Consider the following 22,254-nt stretch of genomic DNA (forward strand, 5'->3'; position numbering starts at 1 on the left):
AAATAGGGCCCATTAGGGACAAAAGTGGCAATCTGTGTGTGGAGCCGGAAGATGTAGGAGGGGTTCTAAATGAATTTTTTGCATCTGTTTTCACTATGGAGAAGGACGATGTAGACATAGAAATAGGGCGGGGGGACTGTGATATGCTCGAACATATTAACATCGAGAGGGAGGAGGTATTGGCGGTTTTAGCTGGCCTAAAAATGGATAAATCCCCAGGCCCGGATGAAATGTATCCCAGGCTGCTGTGTGAGGCAAAGGAGGAGATTGCGGGGGCTCTAACACATATATTCAGGACCTCTCTGGCCACAGGGGATGTGCCAGAGGACTGGAGAACCGCTAATGTAGTACCATTATTCAAGAAGGGAAGTAGGAAAAAACCGGGGAACTACAGGCCAGTGAGCCTAACATCAGTGGTAGGAAAATTATTGGAAAAAATCCTGAGGGACAAAATTTGTCTCCACTTGGAGAGGCAAGGATTAATCAGGGATAGTCAACATGGCTTTGTCAAGGGAAGATCATGTCTGACTAATTTGATTGAATTTTTTGAGGGGGTGACTAGGTGTGTGGATGAGGGTAACGCAGTGGATGTGGTATACATGGATTTCAGTAAGGCCTTCGATAAAGTCCCGCACAGGAGGCTGGTCAAGAAGGTAAGAGCCCATGGAATCCAGGGTGCCTTGGCACATTGGATACAAAACTGGCTTAGTGGCAGAAGGCAGAGGGTGATGGTCGAAGGTTGTTTTTGTGACTGGAAGCCTGTGGCCAGTGGGGTACCACAGGGATCGGTGCTGGGTCCCTTGCTGTTTGTGGTCTACATTAATGACTTGGATATGAATGTAAAGGGTATGATCAGTAAGTTCGCGGATGATACAAAAATTGGTAGGGTGGTAAATAGCGAGGAGGGTAGCCTCAGTCTGCAGGACGATATAGATGGGTTGGTCAGATGGGCGGAACAGTGGCAAATGGAATTTAACCCGGAAAAGTGCGAGGTGATGCACTTTGGGGGGACTAACAAGGCAAAGGAATACACAATGAATGGAAAGACCCTAGGCAAGACGGAGGGTCAGAGGGATCTGGGCGTGCAAGTACACAGATCCCTGAAGGCGGCGGAACAGGTGGATAAGGTGGTAAAAAAGGCATATGGGATACTTGCCTTCATTAGCCGAGGCATTGAATATAAGAGCAAGGAGGTTATGATGGAGCTGTATAAAACACTGGTTAGGCCACAGCTGGAATACTGTGTGCAGTTCTGGTCGCCACACTACAGGAAGGATGTGATCGCGTTAGAGAGGGTGCAGAGGAGGTTCACCAGGATGTTACCAGGGCTGGAGCGCTTCAGCTATGAAGAGAGACTGGGCAGATTGGGTTTGTTTTCCTTGGAGCAGAGGAGGCTGAGGGGGGACATGATTGAGGTGTACAAAATTATGAGGGGCATAGATAGGATGGATGCTGAGGAGCTTTTTCCCTTAGTAGAGGGGTCAATAACTAGGGGGTATAGATTCAAGGTAAAGGGCGGGAGGTTTAGAGGGGATTTGAGAAAGAACTTTTTCACCCAGAGGGTGGTTGGAGTCTGGAACTCACTGCCTGAAAGGGTTGTGGAGGCAGAAACCCTCACAACATTTAAGAAGCATTTGGATGTGCACTTGAAATGCCATAGCATACAAGGCTACGGGCCAAATGCTGGAATATGGGATTAGATTAGGCAGGGCTTGATGGCCGGCGCGGACACGATGGGCCGAAGGGCCTCTATCCGTGCTGTATTACTCTATGACTCTATGACTCTATGACCCCTGTGCTCACTGCCCATGTCCTAACTCACACCGAGTCCCGTTCACCCCTCACCCCTGTGCTCACTGCCCGTGTCCTAACTCACACCTAGTCCCGTTCACCCATCACCCCTGTGCTCACTGCCCCGTGTCCTAACTCACACCCAGCCCTATTCACCCATCACCCCCTGTGCTCACTGCCCCGTGTCCTAACTCGCACCCAGTCCCGTTCACCCATCACCCCCTGTGCTCACTGCCCCTGTAAAGTCTGTGGGTTGTGCAGTTAATTACGACACAGACTTCAGGAGTAACATACAACAGGATTTTACTATTCGAAGGTCAGGGCGAATCTGCCCTATAAATCATACCACAGCACTTATATACCGGTGTGGTCACCGTCGGTATTACCGTATACAGAAGCCAAACAAGTAGTGCCACACCTAAAATAGTTCTCTTAAAGGTGAACGGTTACATACAATAGTCTCTTAAAGGTAGACGGTTACATACACTACAATCCTCCCTTTTTAGCTTACAACATACTATTTCTCATTAACATACATATATTCAACTTCAGGTAAACAATTTACAGATATAGTCTCTGTGGGAAACAGTTCACAGGTTCAGTCTCTGTGGGAACAGTGTATAGATTCAGTCTCTAGTCTTGACTTGGTCCGAACAACATCGCTGTGGTGTAGCCGGTTTACAATGCTAGCGTGACTCCTCCACTAGTCTTCCCCTTGACATAACAGCTTGAACTTTCGTCCTGCTGAACCAGCAATGCTGACTTTTACAAACAGCTGTATTGGTTTGGTAATTTTTCTTACTTTCCAACTGATTTATTTCCCTTTGTAGGGCCCACGTGCATGATCTGGTAGGAGTGATAATGATTTTGATGGTTATCATCTTCTGCTTCTTCTTTTTCTTTTCTGCTTCTTGGAGACTCTCGGGGCTCCCTTATCAGCTGCCAGCTGTAGCGCCACCATCTCTCTATGTTCCTTAGACTTTAAGTGCTTCATCCTGATTTCTGCACTTTGGGAGTTTTCATCACAAGCTGGGCAGACCAGATCCTCGTAATATTCAGTGTCACTCAACAGGTCATGGTAATATTCGGTGTCGTCCTGAGCTAGTCTAGCGAGAGGGCCTGCTACTTCTTCCGTACCCAACTGGACATTAGCCGACTGTTGTTCCCTCCCTAGACATCTTTCCTGAAGAGACTTCTTCATGCGTTCATATTCATCCCGCTCTTCCTGGGTTTCCTGCCAATCCTTCACTAATGACCTCGTTTGTGATTTCAATACTTCCCCTTCCCTCGGGGATTGATTGATCAGGCTATTCAATCCTTCTACTGGAGCAGCTGTTTCAACATTCTGCTGTTCACATTGACGTGATTCAGTGTACTTTTGTCATCCCTGTAAAATCTGTGTTGCAACCTCAGCTATTTCCATAACTTTTGAGAGCTCCGAACTCCTTCCCTTTGAAGATTGAAGCTCGTGTTCAGATTGTTCCCATTGTAGAGTCTTGTCCTTCAGCATATGAAGGAGTTGGCTGACCGTTAACTCTTCCACGGGAACACTGTGGGTCAGAGTCTTCTCCATTTCATCCACCTTTTCCTCCAATGCTTTCACCTTCTTTTCCTCTTGTACTTTGGCTTCCAGCGCTCGGAGAAGTTGCGCCTTGATGCTCTCTAGCTCATGTTCAGAGGCCACTCTTACAGTCTCTGTGTTTCTTACAGTTCCCTTTTCTTCCACTGAACGGATTCCCAGTTGAATCTGTTCTTCAAGTTGTTGAATCTCGGTCATTGCCGCCCCATATTTGTCTTGGGTTCCTTTAATATTTTTATGAGTTCTTGTACATCTTGTCTTTCATGTTCTGCCATGTCTTTCACCTCTAATTTCTCATCTATGGATGGAACTTCTACCGATGAGTCTGTCTTGGCCTTGAGCTCATCAAGAATTTCCTGCAGCCTTTGGACTTCTTGCTCATGTTCAACCTTCAGTTGCTCATATGCTTCCACTGAAACTAGCTTTTCGGAGGTTGCCGAGTTAACCCCTTCCAGAATTGTAGCCTGGGCCTGTTCATACTGTTCTTTCAACTTCTCACACTCTACTTGTAAGGAGTCATAGAGAAGAACTGGAATAAAATCCTGGCTTCCTGCAGATTCCTCTTCATTTGCTTCTTCCTGCAAATATTCTAACTCCTGAACAGCATAAGGGAGATGTGATCGGTAATTGGTCACGATGGCTCTATGGTCGCTCTCTGCTTGAGCTAGCTGCTTCTGTTGTCTTTCCAGATTCTCCCATTCGGTGTCATAGAACTTTTTCATTGTTTTCATCTCTTGTACGAGACGGTAACTCAATTGTTCTAATTGTTGTCGTAATTTGAAATAAGTTTGAGTCCGAGCTCGGTGTTCTTCCGTCATGGATATGTCCGTAACTTGAACAGGCTCAGAATTTTCTGTCGAACTAGGTTGTCGTTGTTCGGTGGAGTTCTGTTCTGAAACTTTGTTCTTCTCTGGAGCATAAGCCTTTATGCATGCCTTCGTTTTTCCAACCTTCGTCGGCAAGTCCATTTCAGCCTTGTCTTTCATATTTGGGTTGGTCTTATCGTCATCCGTTTCAGAATCTGAGCTGATTGTCTGCACCGAGTCCTCACTCGTTATGGCTTTTAGATAGTGCCATTCCATGTCTATTTTCTTGATCCACTCCCGTCCTAGAAGTGGTGGTCCTCCCTCATGTAGTACGTATAAGTTCATTCTTGGGTGTTCTTTACCCCTATCTCTCACTTTGACTCTTATCTTTCCCATGGGGTATACTTTATGCCCCGTGTATGTCTGCAATACGAACTTGGTATCTCTTAAGGGTATATGTGAGAATAGCCGGTGGTAATTCCTTCGATTTATGACTGATAGAGCTGATCCAGTGTCCAACTCCATTTTCACTTGGATTCCAGCTATTTTTAGCATAACCCAGATAGTTTGTAGGTCAGCTTCCTTACTCACATTGTGAATTCTCAGACTACCCAGCTCCTGGCCGTTTGGGTCTGAGTCTGAATTCTGTTCGTCTGAACTCTTCTCAGCCACCTTGTGTACCTTGTTGTACTTTTCCTGTGATGGCTTCCTTTGGTTGTTGGTCCTTTGGTTGTTGGTCTTCTTCCCTGACCGGCATACCTTAGCTATGTGGCCCAGTTTGCCACATTTCCTACATTCCTGGTTCTTAAACCAGCATTGGTTCTGGTCGTGTGTTGTCTTCCCACAACGATAGCATTTTGTTGTTGTCGAGGTAATTTGATCCACACTTAGTGCTGCTGTCTTTAGCTGCATTTCCGCAGTTCCCTTCGCTGCGGCTTCATGCGATGCTGCAATAAGGACAGCCCTGTCAAGTGTAAGGTCGTTCTCTTCGAGTAGTCGCTTTTGCGTTCCTTCCTTTGCCAACCCGCACACGAACTTGTCTCGCAATGCCTCTGTCAGATTCCCTCCAAACTGGCAGTATTTCGCTAGTCTACGCAGTTCGACCAAGTATTCTGCGTTGCTTTCGTCTTTCCGTTGCGTTCTCGCATAGAATTTGAATCGTTCCGCCAACATCAACGGTGTAGGGTTCAAGTGGTCCTTCAGGACAGCCACAATATCATCGAAAGTCTGATCCGTCGGTTTAGCTGGTGCTAGTAGATGCTTCAAGAGGCCGTATGTCTTTGCGCCCATCGAGTTCAGCAAGGTTATAGCTTTGTCATCTTCTTCTATTTTATTGGCCTCACAATAGATCTCAATGCGTTCCATGTACGTGGCCGTCTTCTACTTCGGAATTAAAATCGTTGATGTTACCACGCTTAGGCATCTTCCTCTCTTTGGGAACAACACAAGTATTTCTTTAAATTATTATTTCTTTTTTTTTCTAAGATGGCGGTTTTCCCGCGAAAATGGCAGTTTCCCGCTCTTATCTTCTCTCCCCGCCCACTTCAATGGCGGTTTCCTGCTTCTGTCTTCTTCCCCGCCTAATGGCGGCTTCCCGCGTTTCTTCCCTGGCGGGAGGGGTACACTTTCCCCACGGGCGATGGCCGCTGGCTTTCAGGTTCACAGCCTGCGCGTCGGCTTCAAGGCTTTCCCTTTTTTTTAATTTTATGGCAGGGCGACCGGCTCTGGGTACCCCGTTGACGGCGAACAGGTTCAGCCGCTGGGCTGGCTCTCGCACAGTTCCCCTTGCTCGGCTCTGTCTCTCTCCCGCTCGCTCGGCTCTACCGGCGCTGGTTACACCCCGTTGACGGAGGACAGTTCAGCCGCTGGACTGGCTCTCGCGCAGTCTCTCTTGGTCGGCTCTGCCTCTCCCGCTTCTCTCCCCGGCTGCGGCTGAGTTTCTCTCTTCCCGCGCCTACGCTCCCGGTCGCAGCGCTTCGTGGCTTCGGTCACCGCCCGGCTTTTCCTGCCGGTCGCGGTCTCTCACGACGCCGTTGGACCCGACTTTTTGTCCGGCTCCTTTTCCCCCTCGACTGTGGTCGAGTGCCCAGCCCTTATCCTCCGGCTATTCTTTTCACTTTCCCTTACTCACAGTCACCGTGGCAGAAGGGACAGTCAGTGCCTGTTGCTGATGGAAGTTTTTGTCGCTAAAGTTTTCCTCCTTTCTATTGCTGCAGCCTTGAGTTTTCTCCCAGCCGAATGACGAGGGCGGTTGCCTCTTTTCGACGCTCTTTCGTTGCTTTGAAATTATTGTTGCCGCAGGGTACAATCGGACTCATCGCCACTGTAAAGTCTGTGGGTTGTGCAGTTAATTACGACACAGACTTCAGGAGTAACATACAACAGGACTTTACTATTCGAAGATCAGGGCGAATCTGCCCTATAAATCATGCCACAGCACTTATATACCGGTGTGGTCACCGTCGGTATTACCGTATACAGAAGCCAAACAAGTAGTGCCACACCTAAAATAGTTCTCTTAAAGGTGAACGGTTACATACAATAGTCTCTTAAAGGTAGACGGTTACATACACTACAGCCCCGCGTCCTAACTCACACCCAGTCCCGTTCACCCATCACCCCTGTGCTCACTGCCCATGTCCTAACTCACACCAAGTCCCGTTCACCCATCACCCCTGTGCTCACTGCCCCGTGTCCTAACTCACACCAAGTCCCGTTCACCCATCACCCCTGTGCTCACTGCCCGTGTCCTAACTCACACCAAGTCCCGTTCACCCATCACCCCTGTGCTCACTGCCCCGTGTCCTAACTCACACCCAGTCCCGTTCACCCATCACCCACTGTGCTCACTGACCCGTGTCCTAACTCACACCAAGTCCCGTTCACCCATCACCCCCTGTGCTCGCTGCCCCGTGTCCTAACTCACACCAAGTCCTGTTCACCCATCACCCCTGTGCTCACTGCCCCGTGTCCTAACTCACACCAAGTCCCGTTCACCCATCACCCCTGTGCTCACTGCCCCGTGTCCTAACGCGCACCAAGTCCCGTTCACCCATCACCCCTGTACTCACTGCCCCGTGTCCTAACTCACACCAAGTCCCGTTCAGCCATCACCCCTGTGCTCACTGACCCGTGTCCTAACTCACACCTAGTCCCCTTCACCCATCACCCCCTGTGCTCACTGACCCGTGTCCTAACTCACACCAAGTCCCGTTCACCTATCACCCCTGTGCTCACTGACCCGTGTCCTAACTCACACCAAGTCCCGTTCACCCATCACCCCTGTGCTCACTGCCCCGTGTCCTAACTCGCACCAAGTCCCGTTCACCCATCACCCCCTGTGCTCACTGCCCCGTGTCCTAACTCACACCCAGTCCCGTTCACCCATCACCCCTGTGCTCACTGCCCATGTCCTAACTCACACCAAGTCCCGTTCACCCATCACCCCTGTGCTCACTGCCCCGTGTCCTAACTCACACCAAGTCCCGTTCACCCATCACCCCTGTGCTCACTGCCCGTGTCCTAACTCACACCAAGTCCCGTTCACCCATCACCCCTGTGCTCACTGCCCCGTGTCCTAACTCACACCCAGTCCCGTTCACCCATCACCCACTGTGCTCACTGACCCGTGTCCTAACTCACACCAAGTCCCGTTCACCCATCACCCCCTGTGCTCGCTGCCCCGTGTCCTAACTCACACCAAGTCCTGTTCACCCATCACCCCTGTGCTCACTGCCCCGTGTCCTAACTCACACCAAGTCCCGTTCACCCATCACCCCTGTGCTCACTGCCCCGTGTCCTAACGCGCACCAAGTCCCGTTCACCCATCACCCCTGTACTCACTGCCCCGTGTCCTAACTCACACCAAGTCCCGTTCAGCCATCACCCCTGTGCTCACTGACCCGTGTCCTAACTCACACCTAGTCCCCTTCACCCATCACCCCCTGTGCTCACTGACCCGTGTCCTAACTCACACCAAGTCCCGTTCACCTATCACCCCTGTGCTCACTGACCCGTGTCCTAACTCACACCAAGTCCCGTTCACCCATCACCCCTGTGCTCACTGCCCCGTGTCCTAACTCGCACCAAGTCCCGTTCACCCATCACCCCCTGTGCTCACTGCCCCGTGTCCTAACTCACACCCAGTCCCGTTCACCCATCACCCCTGTGCTCACTGCCCCGTGTCCTAACTCGCACCAAGTCCCGTTCACCCATCACCCCCTGTGCTCACTGCCCGTGACCTAACTCACACCAAGTCCCGTTCACCCATCACCCCCTGTGCTCACTGCCCGTGTCCTAACTCGCACCCAGTCCCGTTCACCCATCACCCCTGTGCTCACTGCCCCGTGTCCTAACTCACACCTAGTCCCGTTCACCCCTCACCCCTGTGCTCACTGCCCCGTGTCCTAACTCACACCCAGTCCCGGTCACCCATCACCCCCTGTGCTCACTGCCCCGTGTCCTAACTCACACCAAGTCCCGTTCACCCATCACCCCCTGTGCTCACTGCCCCGTGTCCTAACTCGCACCCAGTCCCGTTCACCCATCACCCCCGGTGCTCACTGCCCGTGTCCTAACACACACCAAGTCCCGTTCACCCATCACCCCTGTACTCACTGCCCGTGTCCTAACTCACACCCAGTCCCGTTCACCCATCACCCCTGTGCTCACTGCCCTGTGTCCTAACTCGCACCCAGTCCCGTTCACCCATTACCCCTGTGCTCACTGCCCCGTGTCCTAACTCGCACCAAGTCCCGTTCACCCATCACCCCCTGTGCTCACTGCCCCGTGTCCTAACTCACACCCAGTCCCGTTCACCCATCACCCCCTGTGCTCACTGCCCCGTGTCCTAACTCACACCAAGTCCCGTTCACCCATCACCCCTGTGCTCGCTGCCCCGTGTCCTAACTCACACCAAGTCCTATTCACCCATCACCCCTGTGCTCACTGCCCCGTGTCCTAACTCACACCAAGTCCCGTTCACCCATCACCCCTGTGCTCACTGACCCGTGTCCTAACTCACACCTAGTCCCGTTCACCCATCACCCCCTGTGCTCACTGCCCCGTGTCCTAACTCACACCCAGTCCCGTTCACCCATCACCCCCTGTGCTCACTGCCCCGTGTCCTAACTCACACCAAGTCCCGTTCACCCATCACCCCTGTGCTCACTGCCCCGTGTCCTAACTCACACCAAGTCCCGTTCACCCATCACCCCTGTGCTCACTGCCCCGTGTCCTAACTCACACCCAGTCCCGTTCACCCATCACCCCCTGTGCTCACTGCCCCGTGTCCTAACTCACACCAAGTCCCGTTCACCCATCACCCCCTGTGCTCACTGCCCGTGTCCTAACTCACACCAAGTCCCGTTCACCCATCACCCCTGTGCTCACTGCCCCGTGTCCTAACTCACACCCAGTCCCGTTCACCCATCACCCCCTGTGCTCACTGACCCGTGTCCTAACTCACACCTAGTCCCGTTCACCCATCACCCACTGTGCTCACTGACCCGTGTCCTAACTCACACCAAGTCCCGTTCACCCATCACCCCCTGTGCTCGCTGCCCCGTGTCCTAACTCACACCAAGTCCTGTTCACCCATCACCCCTGTGCTCACTGCCCCGTGTCCTAACTCACACCAAGTCCCGTTCACCCATCACCCCTGTGCTCACTGACCCGTGTCCTAACTCACACCTAGTCCCGTTCACCCATCACCCCTGTGCTCACTGCCCCGTGTCCTAACTCGCACCAAGTCCCGTTCACCCATCACCCCTGTGCTCACTGCCCCGTGTCCTAACGCGCACCAAGTCCCGTTCACCCATCACCCCTGTACTCACTGCCCCGTGTCCTAACTCACACCAAGTCCCGTTCAGCCATCACCCCTGTGCTCACTGACCCGTGTCCTAACTCACACCTAGTCCCCTTCACCCATCACCCCCTGTGCTCACTGACCCGTGTCCTAACTCACACCAAGTCCCGTTCACCTATCACCCCTGTGCTCACTGACCCGTGTCCTAACTCACACCTAGTCCCGTTCACCCATCACCCCCTGTGCTCACTGACCCGTGTCCTAACTCACACCAAGTCCCGTTCACCCATCACCCCTGTGCTCACTGCCCCGTGTCCTAACTCGCACCCAGTCCCGTTCACCCATCACCCCTGTGCTCACTGCCCCGTGTCCTAATTCACACCTAGTCCCGTTCACCCCCCCACCCCTGTGCTCACTGCCCCGTGTCCTAACTCACACCCAGTCCTGTTCACCCATCACCCCCTGTGCTCACTGCCCCGTGTCCTAACTCGCACCCAGTCCCGTTCACCCATCACCCCTTGTGCTCACTGCCCGTGTCCTAACTCACACCAAGTCCCGTTCACCCATCGCCCCCTGTGCTAACTACCCCGTGTCCTAACTCACACCTAGTCCTGTTCACCCATCACCCCTGTGCTCACTGCCCGTGTCCTGACTCACACCCAGTCCCGTTCACCCATCACCCCCTGTGCTCACTGCCCCGTGTCCTAACTCACACCAAGTCCCGTTCACCCATCACCCCCTGTGCTCACTGCCCGTGCCCTAACTCACACCAAGTCCTGTTCACCCATCACCCCCTGTGCTCTCTGCCCCGTGTCCTAACTCACACCGAGTCCCATTCACCCATCACCCTCTGTGCTCACTGCCCCGTGTCCTAACTCACACCGAGTCCCGTTCACCCATCACCCCCTGTGCTCACTGCCCCGTGTCCTAACTCACACCAAGTCCCGTTCACCCATCACCCCCTGTGCTCACTGCCCCGTGTCCTAACTCACACCAAGTCCCGTTCACCCCTCACCCCTGTGCTCGCTGCGCGTGTCCCAACTCACACCAAGTCCCTTTCACCCATCACCCCTTGTGCTCACTGCCCCGTGTCCTAACTCACACCCAGTCCCGTTCACCCATCACCCCCTGTGCTCACTGCCCCGTGTCCTAACTCACACCCAGTCCCGTTCACCGATCACCCCCTGTGCTCACTGCCCCGTGTCCTAACTCACACCCAGTCCCGTTCACCGATCACCCCCTGTGCTCACTGACCTACTTTGGCTCCCGGTCAGGCAACGCCTCAATTTTAAAATTCTCATCCTTGTTTTCAAATCCCTCCATGGCCTCGCTCCTCCCTATCTCTGTAATCTCCTCCAGCCCCACAACTCTCCAAGTTCTCTGCGCTCCTCCGATTCTGGCCTCTTGAGCAGCCCGATTTTAATCATACCACCATTGGCGGCCGTGCCTTCAGCTGTCGAGGCCCTAAGCTCTGGAATTCCCTCCTTTAACCTCTCCTCCTTGAAACCGATCTCTTTGAGGAAGCATTTGGTCACCTGTCCTAATATCTCCTTATGTTGCTTGTGGTCAAATTATGTTTGATAACATTCCTGTGAAGCACCTTGGGACGTTTTACTATGTTAAAGGCGCTATAGAAATGTAAGTTGTTGTTGTTTGTTTGTCCGTGTGTTGCACAGGCCCTGATATTTACGGGGAGGCGGGATCGAGCAATGAAGTGTGGTTGCGGGGATAAATGGACCAGATTGACAGGCTGGGGACTGTACCCGGCAACTAGAAGTGATTGGTGCCTTGGTGGGGGGAAGGGGGCTTCCGATCACGGCAGCAAGGAGAGGCCGCGATCGGCAGATGAGGGCAGGAGGTTTGCTTGAGGGGACAGACAGAGAAGTCTTGCTCCTCCTGGCCTAAAAGGAGTGCTGTAACAAGCACTTACCTTCTGGAGCCGGCAGCTCCCGACTCCACTTTGTGCCGGGTTTCCCGAGCCCTGGGCAACTGTTAAATTTAAATCAGGCTCCCAATTACACCTGATTTAAATATTAAAATGAAGTGTCCCGCCTCGCCAAAGTGGGACACTCGCACGGCACCTATCCACCACTGAAAAAATAACCGCACCCTGCACGTCCATGTGACCTCACCCTGCGGGCCCATGTGACTGCACCCTGCGGGGCCATGTGACCGCACCCTGCGGGGCCATGTGACCTCACCCTGCGTGGCCATGTGACCTCACCCTGCGGGCCCATGTGACTGCACCCTGCAGGGCCATGTGACCGCACCCTGCGGGCCCATGTGACCTCACCCTGCGTGGCCATGTGACCTCACCCTGCGGGCCCATGTGACTGCACTGTGCGGGGCCGTGTGACCTTACCCTGCGGGCCCATGTGACCGCACCCTGCGAGCCCATGTGAACTCACCCTGCGAGCCCATGTGACCTTACCCTGCGAACCCATGTGACCTCACCCTGCGGGGCCATGTGACCTCACCCTGCGGGCCCATGTGACCGCACCCTGCGGGCCCATGTGACCTTACACTGCGGGGCCATGTGACCTCACCCTGCGGGCCCATGTGACCTCACCCTGCGGGCCCATGTGACCTTACACTGCGGGGCCATGTGACCTCACCCTGCGGGCCCATGTGACCATACAATGCGGGGCCGTGTGACCTCACCTTGCGGGGCCATGTCACCGCACCCTGCGGAGCCGTGAGACCTCAACCTGCGGGGCCATGTGACCTCAACTTGCGGGCCCATGTGACCTCACCCTGCGGGGCCATGTGACCTCAACCTGCGGGGCCATGTGACCTCAACCTGCGGGGCCATGTGACCTCACCAGGCGTGGCCATGTGACCTCACCCTGCTGGGCCATGAGACCACACCCTGTGGGCCCATGTGACCTCACCCTGTGGGGCCGTGTGACCACACCCTGCGGAGCAATGTGACCTCACCCTGTATGGCCATGTGATCCTCCTGCTGCTCTCCAGCCATAACGCAGGCCAGAGCCTGCCGGATGGGCCGGAATTCAGGCCAGGCCCTGGATATGCCGGTTCCTGACCTTACATCTGGGATTCCGTGGAGCCTTATCTGTGGTCGAACTTCTGTCTACCCCATAGAAGGCCATCGGCATGGGAAGGGGGAGTGGGGTCTCCCAACGCCAGGGGCTCAAATGTTCCTAGCTCCAAAGAGACCATTGGTGGAATGACCGGTGAGACCAGACAGCACTTGTGGGTCCCACCCTGAGGGTGCTGGCTGGGATTGTGCCCTGGACCCCTCCCAAATGCAATGCTTTTACCTAAATACAGCTGTTCTTCCTGCGGGGATGCGACGAACCCTGAACCGGCAACTTGCGACACAGTACGTGGGCTCTGCAGCAAGGCAGTCACTCAAAATACACACCATGTGATTCGGGTTGCCAATTCTGGTTGGACCTATTCGTGGAGGATTCATCACATGGCCGCCAACAGCCCCGCCCCCACTCTCTGCCATTGGTCCCCTGAAATGTCCGTCCTCATGGAGCAACACCATTCCGTGCCAATCGTAGAGCAAACATACTCTCTATTACCCGACTGGCTGAGTCACGACTGTCTCGGAAGCAACCATTTTTTCCTCATCTTCAATATTTTTATAAATATTAAATGACAATGAAAACACGCAATATTTTTTTATTGCCCCAATGATTTTTCTCCATTGTTGCTCACAGCAGCGTCCGGGAGATGAATCTTTCATTCCTGGAGATTCCTGGTCAATCCTGGAGATTCCTGGTCACTCCTGGAGACTCCTGGTCAATCCTGGAGACTCCTGGTCATTCCTGGAGACTCCTGGTCAATCCTGGAGACTCCTGGTCAATCCTGGAGGGTTGGTGACCCTACTTGAGATGCGGGCACCTGCCATTGGGATGCTACTTGAGGGGTCGCCCCCAACCCTAAACTCCACAAACCTTGGCGGAGCTATCAGCGGCAGTGTCGCGCGGGATTCCATCTGTGGATTTTCAGCCCCTGCGAGTCTCCTAGTGCTGGTTTATATAAGTATTTGTGGATGTGGTGATTTGGTGGTCATGGCTGTTCAGAGATGCTCAGGACAATCTACCTTCTCTTTGGGTGTGCTTCAGTCGGGTCCAGTCCCATTAAACATTTCATGTCTCCTATGTGCGAGCGCTTTTTAAAGAACAAAACCCGTACCTGACATTGGTGCCACCTGGCTTGTTCCTGGTGCGCCAGGTGTCTTGACGCTCTCTCCTTGGGTCGACCCACCCTCGCCCTTCTCCACCTTGCTGCCAATGGGCAGGACGTTTTTAGCAAAGTAGCCGGGGTTGGTGATGTTCCCGGCCGGGTCAAACTGAGCCACCACCACGGTGAGACCTTTGCCGTCAGATGCCAGGCCAACCCCGATCTCCTTGGAGTCTCTCCAAACCAGCTGTGTGAAATGACCTGCAGGCGAACAACAGTGGGGTCATTTACAAAGAGCACAGGGCACGGGACAGTGTTGCCCGCATGCACGACCCACAGCGTCTACCATTCAATACCCTGCATGAGTTGTATCCACCACAGAGCTCAGTGCTTAAAGTGGCTCCAAACTTTATGGTCGGTTATCATCTCTGCCCCTATCGGCCAGTCAGAAGCATGCAGCAATTTTAAAATATGAAGAGCATGAAGTTTAATCACATTAACAGAGGGCATCAACAGCCGAAACAAAAGAGAAAACCAACTCCATCACTGTCGGGTAATGAAACATACTTAAAAACAGACCCTTCACCCCATTCCCACCCCCACCCCACCCACCCCACCGCAGCCCCATCTCACTGTGCCTGTAGCTCTGGGATTTCCCAGCTCATCTTTTACTGAGGATCGGTCCATTATTGCAGCAATAGGACTCAGATTGTCCTTTAAGGCTTGTTGTTTCTCCCATCGATAGTCACGCAACTGAATGTACATTGGGTTCATCAAAAGCAAATTACCGCAATTCTTCTGAAATCCAGCAGAGGAGAAGTCATAATTTTTAATTTCATTGTACCAGGAATCAGAGACTTCCTGCCCTGTAAAGATCAGAACATTGACAGTCACAGAAAGGCAATTAGATTTCACAAAATGTAATTCCAGTAAAAGTCATTACAGAGCAGGATCTGTGTGCAGAGGAATTCCCCATAGATGTCACGGCACCCAATCCTGTTGAAGTCGATGGGAATTGTGTGGTGATGGAGCTTGGGAAAGCAATAGGTGAAGGTACGTGCTGAAGCTCTGCCCAGGGAAAGACCACGTACCTTCAATCACTCCACCCTTATTCCTTCACCTTTCAGTATTCTTGGCCTCAGTATCTCCTCTGACCTTGGTCCCAAGACTCGAAGGCTGCTCCCACATCTGGCAAGGCTTTACGAACACCTGTCTCAAACTCATGGACAGGATATGTGATATCCTGCCTGGTAAGATATTCCTTCCCACCGCCATCTTTTCTCCATCACTACTCTTCTTGCATCACTCTAGTGCTACAGTAATGGTCAGTGCTGCTCCTCGGAATATTTCTCTCCTGCTAAACTTCCCCCAAGGTTCCCCCCTGCCCTTGCCCTGAACTCGCATCTTTCTCTAGTTTCTCTCCTATTTCTCCTCTCCGAGCCCATCTTGTCCGTGACATCCACCTCCTGCTCCCTTGACCCTATTCCCACCAAACTGCTGATCACCCAACTTCCCTTCCTGGCCCCCATGTTAGTTGATATTGTTAACGGTTCTCTCTCCTCAGGTACTGTCTCCCTCTCCTTCAAATCTGCCAGTATCACCCCTCTCCTCAAAAAAACCCATCCTTGCAAACTACCGCCCCATCTCCAAACTCCCTTTCCTCTTCAAAGTCCATGTTGTCGCCTCCCCAATCTGGGCCCAGCTTTCCCGCAACTCCATCTTTAAATTCCTCCAATCAGGTTTCCGCCCGTGCCACAGAACTGAAATGGCCCTCATCAAAGTCACAAATGACACCCTTTGTGATTGTGACCATGGTAAACTATCCCTCTCGTCCTTCTCAAACTGTCTTCAACACAGTTGATCACACCATCCTTCCCCAATATGTATCCCAGGCTGCTGTGTGAGGCAAGGGAGGAGATTGCAGGGGCTCTGACACAAATTTTCAGAACCTCTCTGGCCACAGGGGAGGTGCCAGAGGACTGGAGGACAGCTAACGTAGTACCATTGTTCAAGAAGTGTAGTAGGGATAAGCCAGGGAATTACAGGCCAGTGAGCCTAACATCAGTGGTAGGGAAATTATTGGAAAAAATTCTGAGGGACAGAATTAGTCTCTACTTGGAGAGGCAAGGATTAATGAAGGATAGTCAGCATGGCTTTGTCAGGGGGAGATCATGTCTAACCAATTTGATTGAATTTTTTGAGGGTGTGACTAGGTGTGTGGATGAGGGCAGTGCAGTTGATGTGGTCTACATGGACTTCAGTAAGGCTTTTGACAAAGTCCCTCATGGGAGACTGGTCAAGAAGGTAAGAGCCCATGGGATCCAGGGCAATTTGGCACATTGGATCCAAAATTGGCTTAGTGGCAGGAGGCAGAGGGTGATGGTCAAAGGCTGTTTTTGTGACTGGAAGCCTGTGTCCAGTGGTGTACCGCAGGGATCGGTGCTGGGTCCTGTGCTGTTTGTAGTGTACATCAATGATTTAGATATGAATGTAGGAGGTATGATCAGTAAGTTCACAGATGACACAAAATTGGTGGAGTGGTAAATAGCGAGGAGGGAAGCCTCAGGCTAAAGGACGATATAGACGGGTTGGTCAGATGGGCAGAACAGTGGCAAATGGAATTTAACCTTGAAAAGTGTGAAGTGATGCATTTTGAGAGGACTAACAAGGCAAGGGAATACACAATGAATGGTAGGGCCCTAGGAAGGACAGAGGATCAGAGGGACCTTGGTGTGAATGTACATAGATCCCTGAAGGCAGCAGGACAGGTAGATAAGGTGGTTAAAAAGGCATATGGGATACTTGCCTTCATTAGCCGAAGCATAGAATATAAGAGCAGTGAGGTTATGATGGAGCTGTACAAAATGCTAGTTAGGCCACAGCTGGAATACTATGGGAAGGATGTGATTGCATTGGAGAGGGTGCAGAGGAGATTCACCAGGATGTTACCTGGGCTGGAGCGCTTCAGCTATGAAGAGAGACTGGACAGGCTGGGGTTGTTTTCCTTAGAGCAGAGAAGGCTGAGGGGGGACCTGATTGAGGTGTACAAAATTATGAGGGGCATAGATAGGATGGATGCTGAGGAGCTTTTTCCCCTTGGTAGAGGGGTCAATAACTAGGGGGCATAGATTCAAGGTAAAGGGCGGGAGGTTTAGAGGGGATTTGAGAAAGAACTTTTTCACCCAGAGGGTGGTTGGAGTCTGGAACTCACTGCCTGAAAGGATTGTGGAGGCAGAAACCCTCACAACATTTAAGAAGCATTTGGATGAGCACTTGAAACGTCATAGCATACAAGGCTATGGAGCAAGTGCTGGAATATGGGATTAGATTAGACAGGGCTTGATGGCTGGTGTTGACACGATGGGCCGAAGGGCCTCTTTCTGTGCTGTATAACTCTATGGCCTAGAAATTCGGTGGGCTGCGCCACCAGTTAGCGCCTAAAGAGGGCACTCAGTGGCTTTAGCGCCACTGGCCGCACCTCCCGCGATATTTAGCTGGGGCGCAAATGGCAGCGTTAACCTGTTGCGCTGCGCCTCCTCCGATGATGTCATCGGTGTGCGCAGCATCCCGCTATTGCCCCGATCTCGATATTTGGCAGCGGCCGCCTCTGTAGCGCCGTTCGCAAATGGCGCCCGGTTCACGGGGCCTTCCTGCGGCGGCAGTGGCGCAAATTAAGGTGGAGGTGCGGGGCGGCCGTTTTTTTCGGCGGCCGCCTGCCAGCACCTCCGTCCCCGGCCTCCTGATCGCCCCCCGCGGCATTGCCGGCTGTTTTCCAAGAGCCCGGCACTTCTCCTCGGTGCCGGGCTCTTTTGCCGGCACTCGCGATCGCTCATCGCGCTGGTGCAGGCCCCTCCCCCTTAAGAATGGGAGGAAGGCCTGCAGTACCGCAGCGTGTGGCACTGCGGCACGTTGCGCTGCGATATTCAGTTTCAGCGCCCTAAGAGGGACGCGGAGCGCCTCGAGCCTCGCCCCGTGTCCCTCTTGGGGCGCTCAAGCTGAATTTCCAGCGATCGCTACTGCTCCAAACGTTGCGCTAAATCCGGCGCCCAGGCGAGCTTGGCGGCCCGTTTGCGGTTCCACCCAATTTCTCCCCCTATGTCTCTAATACCTGTCCTCCATCGTCCAGCTGGGTGGGACTGCCCTCCCCTGGTTCCATTCTTATCTACACAGTCATAGCCAGAGAATTACCTGCAATGGCTTCTCTTCCCGCTCCCACACCGTTACCCCTGGTGTCCCCCAAGAATCTATCTTGGGTCCCATCCTTGGCCCCCTCCTATTTCTCATCTACATGCTGCCCCTCAGCGACATCATCCGGAAACACAGCTTCAAGTTCCACTTATACGCTGATGACACCCAGCACTACCTCACCACCACCTCTCTCGACCCCTCCACTAGCTCTGATTTGTCAGGCTGCTTGTCCGACATTCTGCACTGGATGAGCAGAAATTTCCTCCAACTAAATATTGGGAAGATGGACGTCATTGTCTCGGCCCCCACCACAAACTCCGCTCCCTAGCCCCCAACTCCCTGGCTACTGTTTCAGGCTGAACCAGCTCGTCCGCAATAATAAACACACAAAAAAACTTTTAAAATTATCAACAATTAATCATAAATTTTACAGATTTTTTAGAAAGCCCTCTGGTGGTGGAAGCAGATTCAACAGTAACATTCAACAGAGAATCGGATAAATACTTGAAGGGAAAAAATTTGCTGGGCTACGGGGCAAGAGCAGGGGAGTGGGACTAATTGGATAGCTCCACCAAGGAGCTGGCACAGGCACGATGGACCGAATGGCCTCCTTCTGCGCTGTATCATTCTATGATTCTAGGATTCTGCGATAGGAAGCTTTGATTTTCATGCTTGGTAAAATCAGCTTGCTCTTTCATTGCTGAAATAAAACAAAGTCAGGAGTTTGCACAGCCCAACTTCATTTATCTCAATAGCAGAGGTTCCATACACAGAGAGAATGATAGAATCACACTGCGCAGCAGGAGGCCATTTGGCCCATCATGCCTATGCCAGGTCTTTGAAAGAGCTATTCAATTAGTCCCGCTCTTGCCCCGTAGCCCTGCAATTTGTTTTCCTTTTTAAGTATATATATCCAATTCCCCTTTTGAAAGTTACTATTGAATCTGCTTCTATCACCCTGTCAGGCAGTTATATACAAATAAATACACACGTACAGCAGTATTCCTGTCCTGAATTTATTAATTTCGCTGAATTTCGCGGGAGGCGTTGGCGGTGCCGCGCCCGGGCGCTATGTTGCTTTGCGCCCCATTAGCGCCCCAACAAGAGGCGCAAAGCAACCGAATTTCCCCCCCCAGAGTCATAACAGCACAGAAGGAGGCCATTCGGCCCATCGAGTCCGTGCCGGCTCTCTGTAGAGCAATCGAGTCAGTCCCATTCCCCCGCTCTATCCCCGTAGCCCTGCAAGTTTATTTCCCTCAAGTGCCTATCCAGTCTCCCCTTGAAAACATTGAGTGTCTCCGCTTCCACCGCTTCCGTCGGCAGCGAGTTCCAGGTCATCAACACTCGCTGCGTAAAAAGGTTTTTCCTCACACCCCCCCCCTTGTATCTCTTGCCCGAAACCTTAAATCTGTGTCCCCCTAGTCCTTGTACCATCAACTAGTGGGAACAGCTTTTTCCTGTCTTGCCTATCCAAACCCGTCATAATCTTGTACACCTCTAATCAAATCACCCCGCAACCTCCTTTGCTCTAATGAAAACAAATCCAGCTTCTCCATCCTGTCCTTGTAGCTAAGATTCCCCATCCCCGGAACCATTCTGGTAAATCTCCTCTGCACCCTCTCAAGGGCCTTCACATCCTTCCTAAAGTGTGGTGACCAGAACTGGACGCAATACTCCAGTTGTGGCCTAACCAGCACTTTTAAAAGGTTCAGCATAACTTCTCTACTTTTGTACTCAATACCTCTATTCATGAAGCCCAAGATCCCATATGCTTTGCTAACCACTCTCTCAATATGTCCTGCCACCTTCAGGGACCTATGCACATTAACTCCCAGGTCCCTCTGTCCCTGCACACTCTTTAAAACTGTGCCATTAAGTGTATATTGCCTCTCCCTGTTCCTTCTGCTAAAATGCATCACCTCACACTTCTCTGTATTAAATTCCATCTGCCACTTGTCTGCCCATTCTGCTAGCCTTTCTATGTCCTGTTGCTGTCGATTGGTATCATATTCACCGTTTGTCACACAGTTTGGGGTCATATTGCAATGTGGAATGTGGTTAGAATGTGAAACTCGCTACCACACGGGGTGGTTGAAGTGAACAGCAGAGGTGCCTTCAAGTGGAAGCTGAATAACACATGAGGGAGAAAAGAATAAAAGGAAATGCAAATCGGGTGAGATAAAGTAAGGTGGGAGGAGACTTGTGTAGAGCATAAACACCGGCATAGACCTGTTGGGCTGAATGGCCTGTTTCTGTGCTGTAAATTATATGTAATTCTATATTTATCGGACAATAAATGAGCGCTGGGGGGGATGAATTTTGGGGAGGTGTCCCACACCCTATCTCCCCCGGAGATCTCCAAGTGTCCAGGGCGCCCGCCTGGAGCAGGGGTTAGACCCCTTGAATATTGCTAATCAGAGGTCTGACACCTGCTTTAGGACCAAATTAGCCATAAAGTGGCAGGAGCCTGCGCTGCCCCTGTTCCGCTCAGTTTTTCTGGGTTTACTGAGGCCACTGAGAAAAGACCGGTAGAATTTCTTTTACTTACGTTAAAGTAGAGTCCAGAACAAGGGTGTCTAACTGTAAAATTAAGAGCTAGGCCGTTCGGGGTGATGTCAGGAAGCACTTCTTCACACAAAGGCTAGTGGAAATCTGGAACTCTCTCCCCCCAAAAAGTTGTTGAGGCCGGGGGCCAATTCAAAATTTCAAAACTGCGATTGATAGATTTTTGTTAGGCAAGGGTATTGAGGGTACCAAGCCGGGGTAGATGGAGTTAAGATTCTGAACAGCCATGATCTAATGGAATGGCAGAACAGGCTTGAGGGGCTGAATGGCCTCCTCCTGTTCCTATGGAGACAGCAGGAGCAGGAGCACTGATCCTAGCCCCACAATAGCTACCGGCTTGGGCTCACCCAGCTTACTATTTGTCTCCCCTCTGCTCCTTGCTTGCTGCCCATTTCGCACTGGTGTGCGGTGCTAGACCATTATGTGTTTCTTTTCTCTTAGAGCAGTGATTCCGTTGGATAGTCTCCCGGTTAATGCAGCGTTTATGAACACATTCAATGAGCATGACCTGAATACATGGTTAGGAACTGGACCGAGGGTTATAAGGATAGGGACTGGTAATGATGTTCAGATACTGTGTGGAACATGATGGTTCATGAGTCCAATGGCCCAATGTAATGTCCTGCAAGCAACTAAGGATGAGAAAGGAGGGTTGGGTAGGTATCCTGGATTTACTTTGGGGCAGAGAAAAACTTTGCAGGACCCTTCTGCAGGAGTTTCAGTGGCTTGTATGGAGTCCAGGATAGAGCAAACTGCACAGGAGCTGTGGAAGGGACAGGCTGGATGGGCTGGGGTCAAACCCAGTGTATGCTCTCTGACTGATGTTGACCATGAAACAGTGTGTGAGTGTGTCAGGCAGTGATGTGACGTACCTGTGACCTGCGCACTGACAGGGCCTTGCTGACACCAGATATTCTCCCCACACAGTGTGTCGCTGTGCTGCAATGTTCTGGAGGTTACCAGATGCTTTGCCCACTTCTCAGCCTTCTTGCCGATTAGCGGGTTCAGGGTTAATGGTCTCGCTCCATGCTTCGTCCGATATTCATTCAGAGATTTCAGCAACTGCGTGGCAAAATTTCCAGAACCTTCCCCTGAAAGAGAGAGATCTCAGTGATGTAGCGCAACCGGGAAACACAGGGCCCATACAGTGAGGGAGCTGAGCCCGAGGCAGCGCAGTGTCTCGCTCTCTCTCGCTCCGACAGTGAAGCGACACTCTGCATGTGGTAACATTCTCTGTGATGTGAGCATGTTCCCTGTGTGTTGTGTGTGTGGTCGATGCATTGAATGAAGAGGTGCAGGAGCTGGTCTGTAGCTTGAGGTCAGGGGCAGCAGCGGGTTGGGAATAATATTCCCAGCCTGTACAT

At 52.2% G+C, this 22,254-nt stretch overlaps 1 protein-coding gene across 2 annotated transcripts in view; it reads right to left on the reverse strand.

Moving 5' to 3' along the window:
* glipr2 (GLI pathogenesis-related 2) overlaps positions 1 to 22,254 on the reverse strand; it is a 120,742-nt gene that overhangs the window by 79,743 nt on the left and 18,745 nt on the right. For both annotated transcript variants that reach the window (XM_085965907.1, XM_085965906.1), the window contains exons 3-5: positions 21,763 to 21,981; positions 14,926 to 15,003; positions 14,150 to 14,398 (exon numbers count right to left, since the gene is read on the reverse strand). In XM_085965907.1, the coding sequence (XP_085822033.1) occupies positions 14,150 to 14,398; positions 14,926 to 15,003; positions 21,763 to 21,981 (546 nt within the window). The remainder of the gene's footprint in view (positions 1 to 14,149; positions 14,399 to 14,925; positions 15,004 to 21,762; positions 21,982 to 22,254) is intronic.

This window comes from Somniosus microcephalus, chromosome 23, assembly GCF_052327205.1.
Source record: "Somniosus microcephalus isolate GS21.2 chromosome 23, FLI_Smic_1.0, whole genome shotgun sequence".
Lineage (NCBI taxonomy): Eukaryota > Metazoa > Chordata > Chondrichthyes > Squaliformes > Somniosidae > Somniosus > Somniosus microcephalus.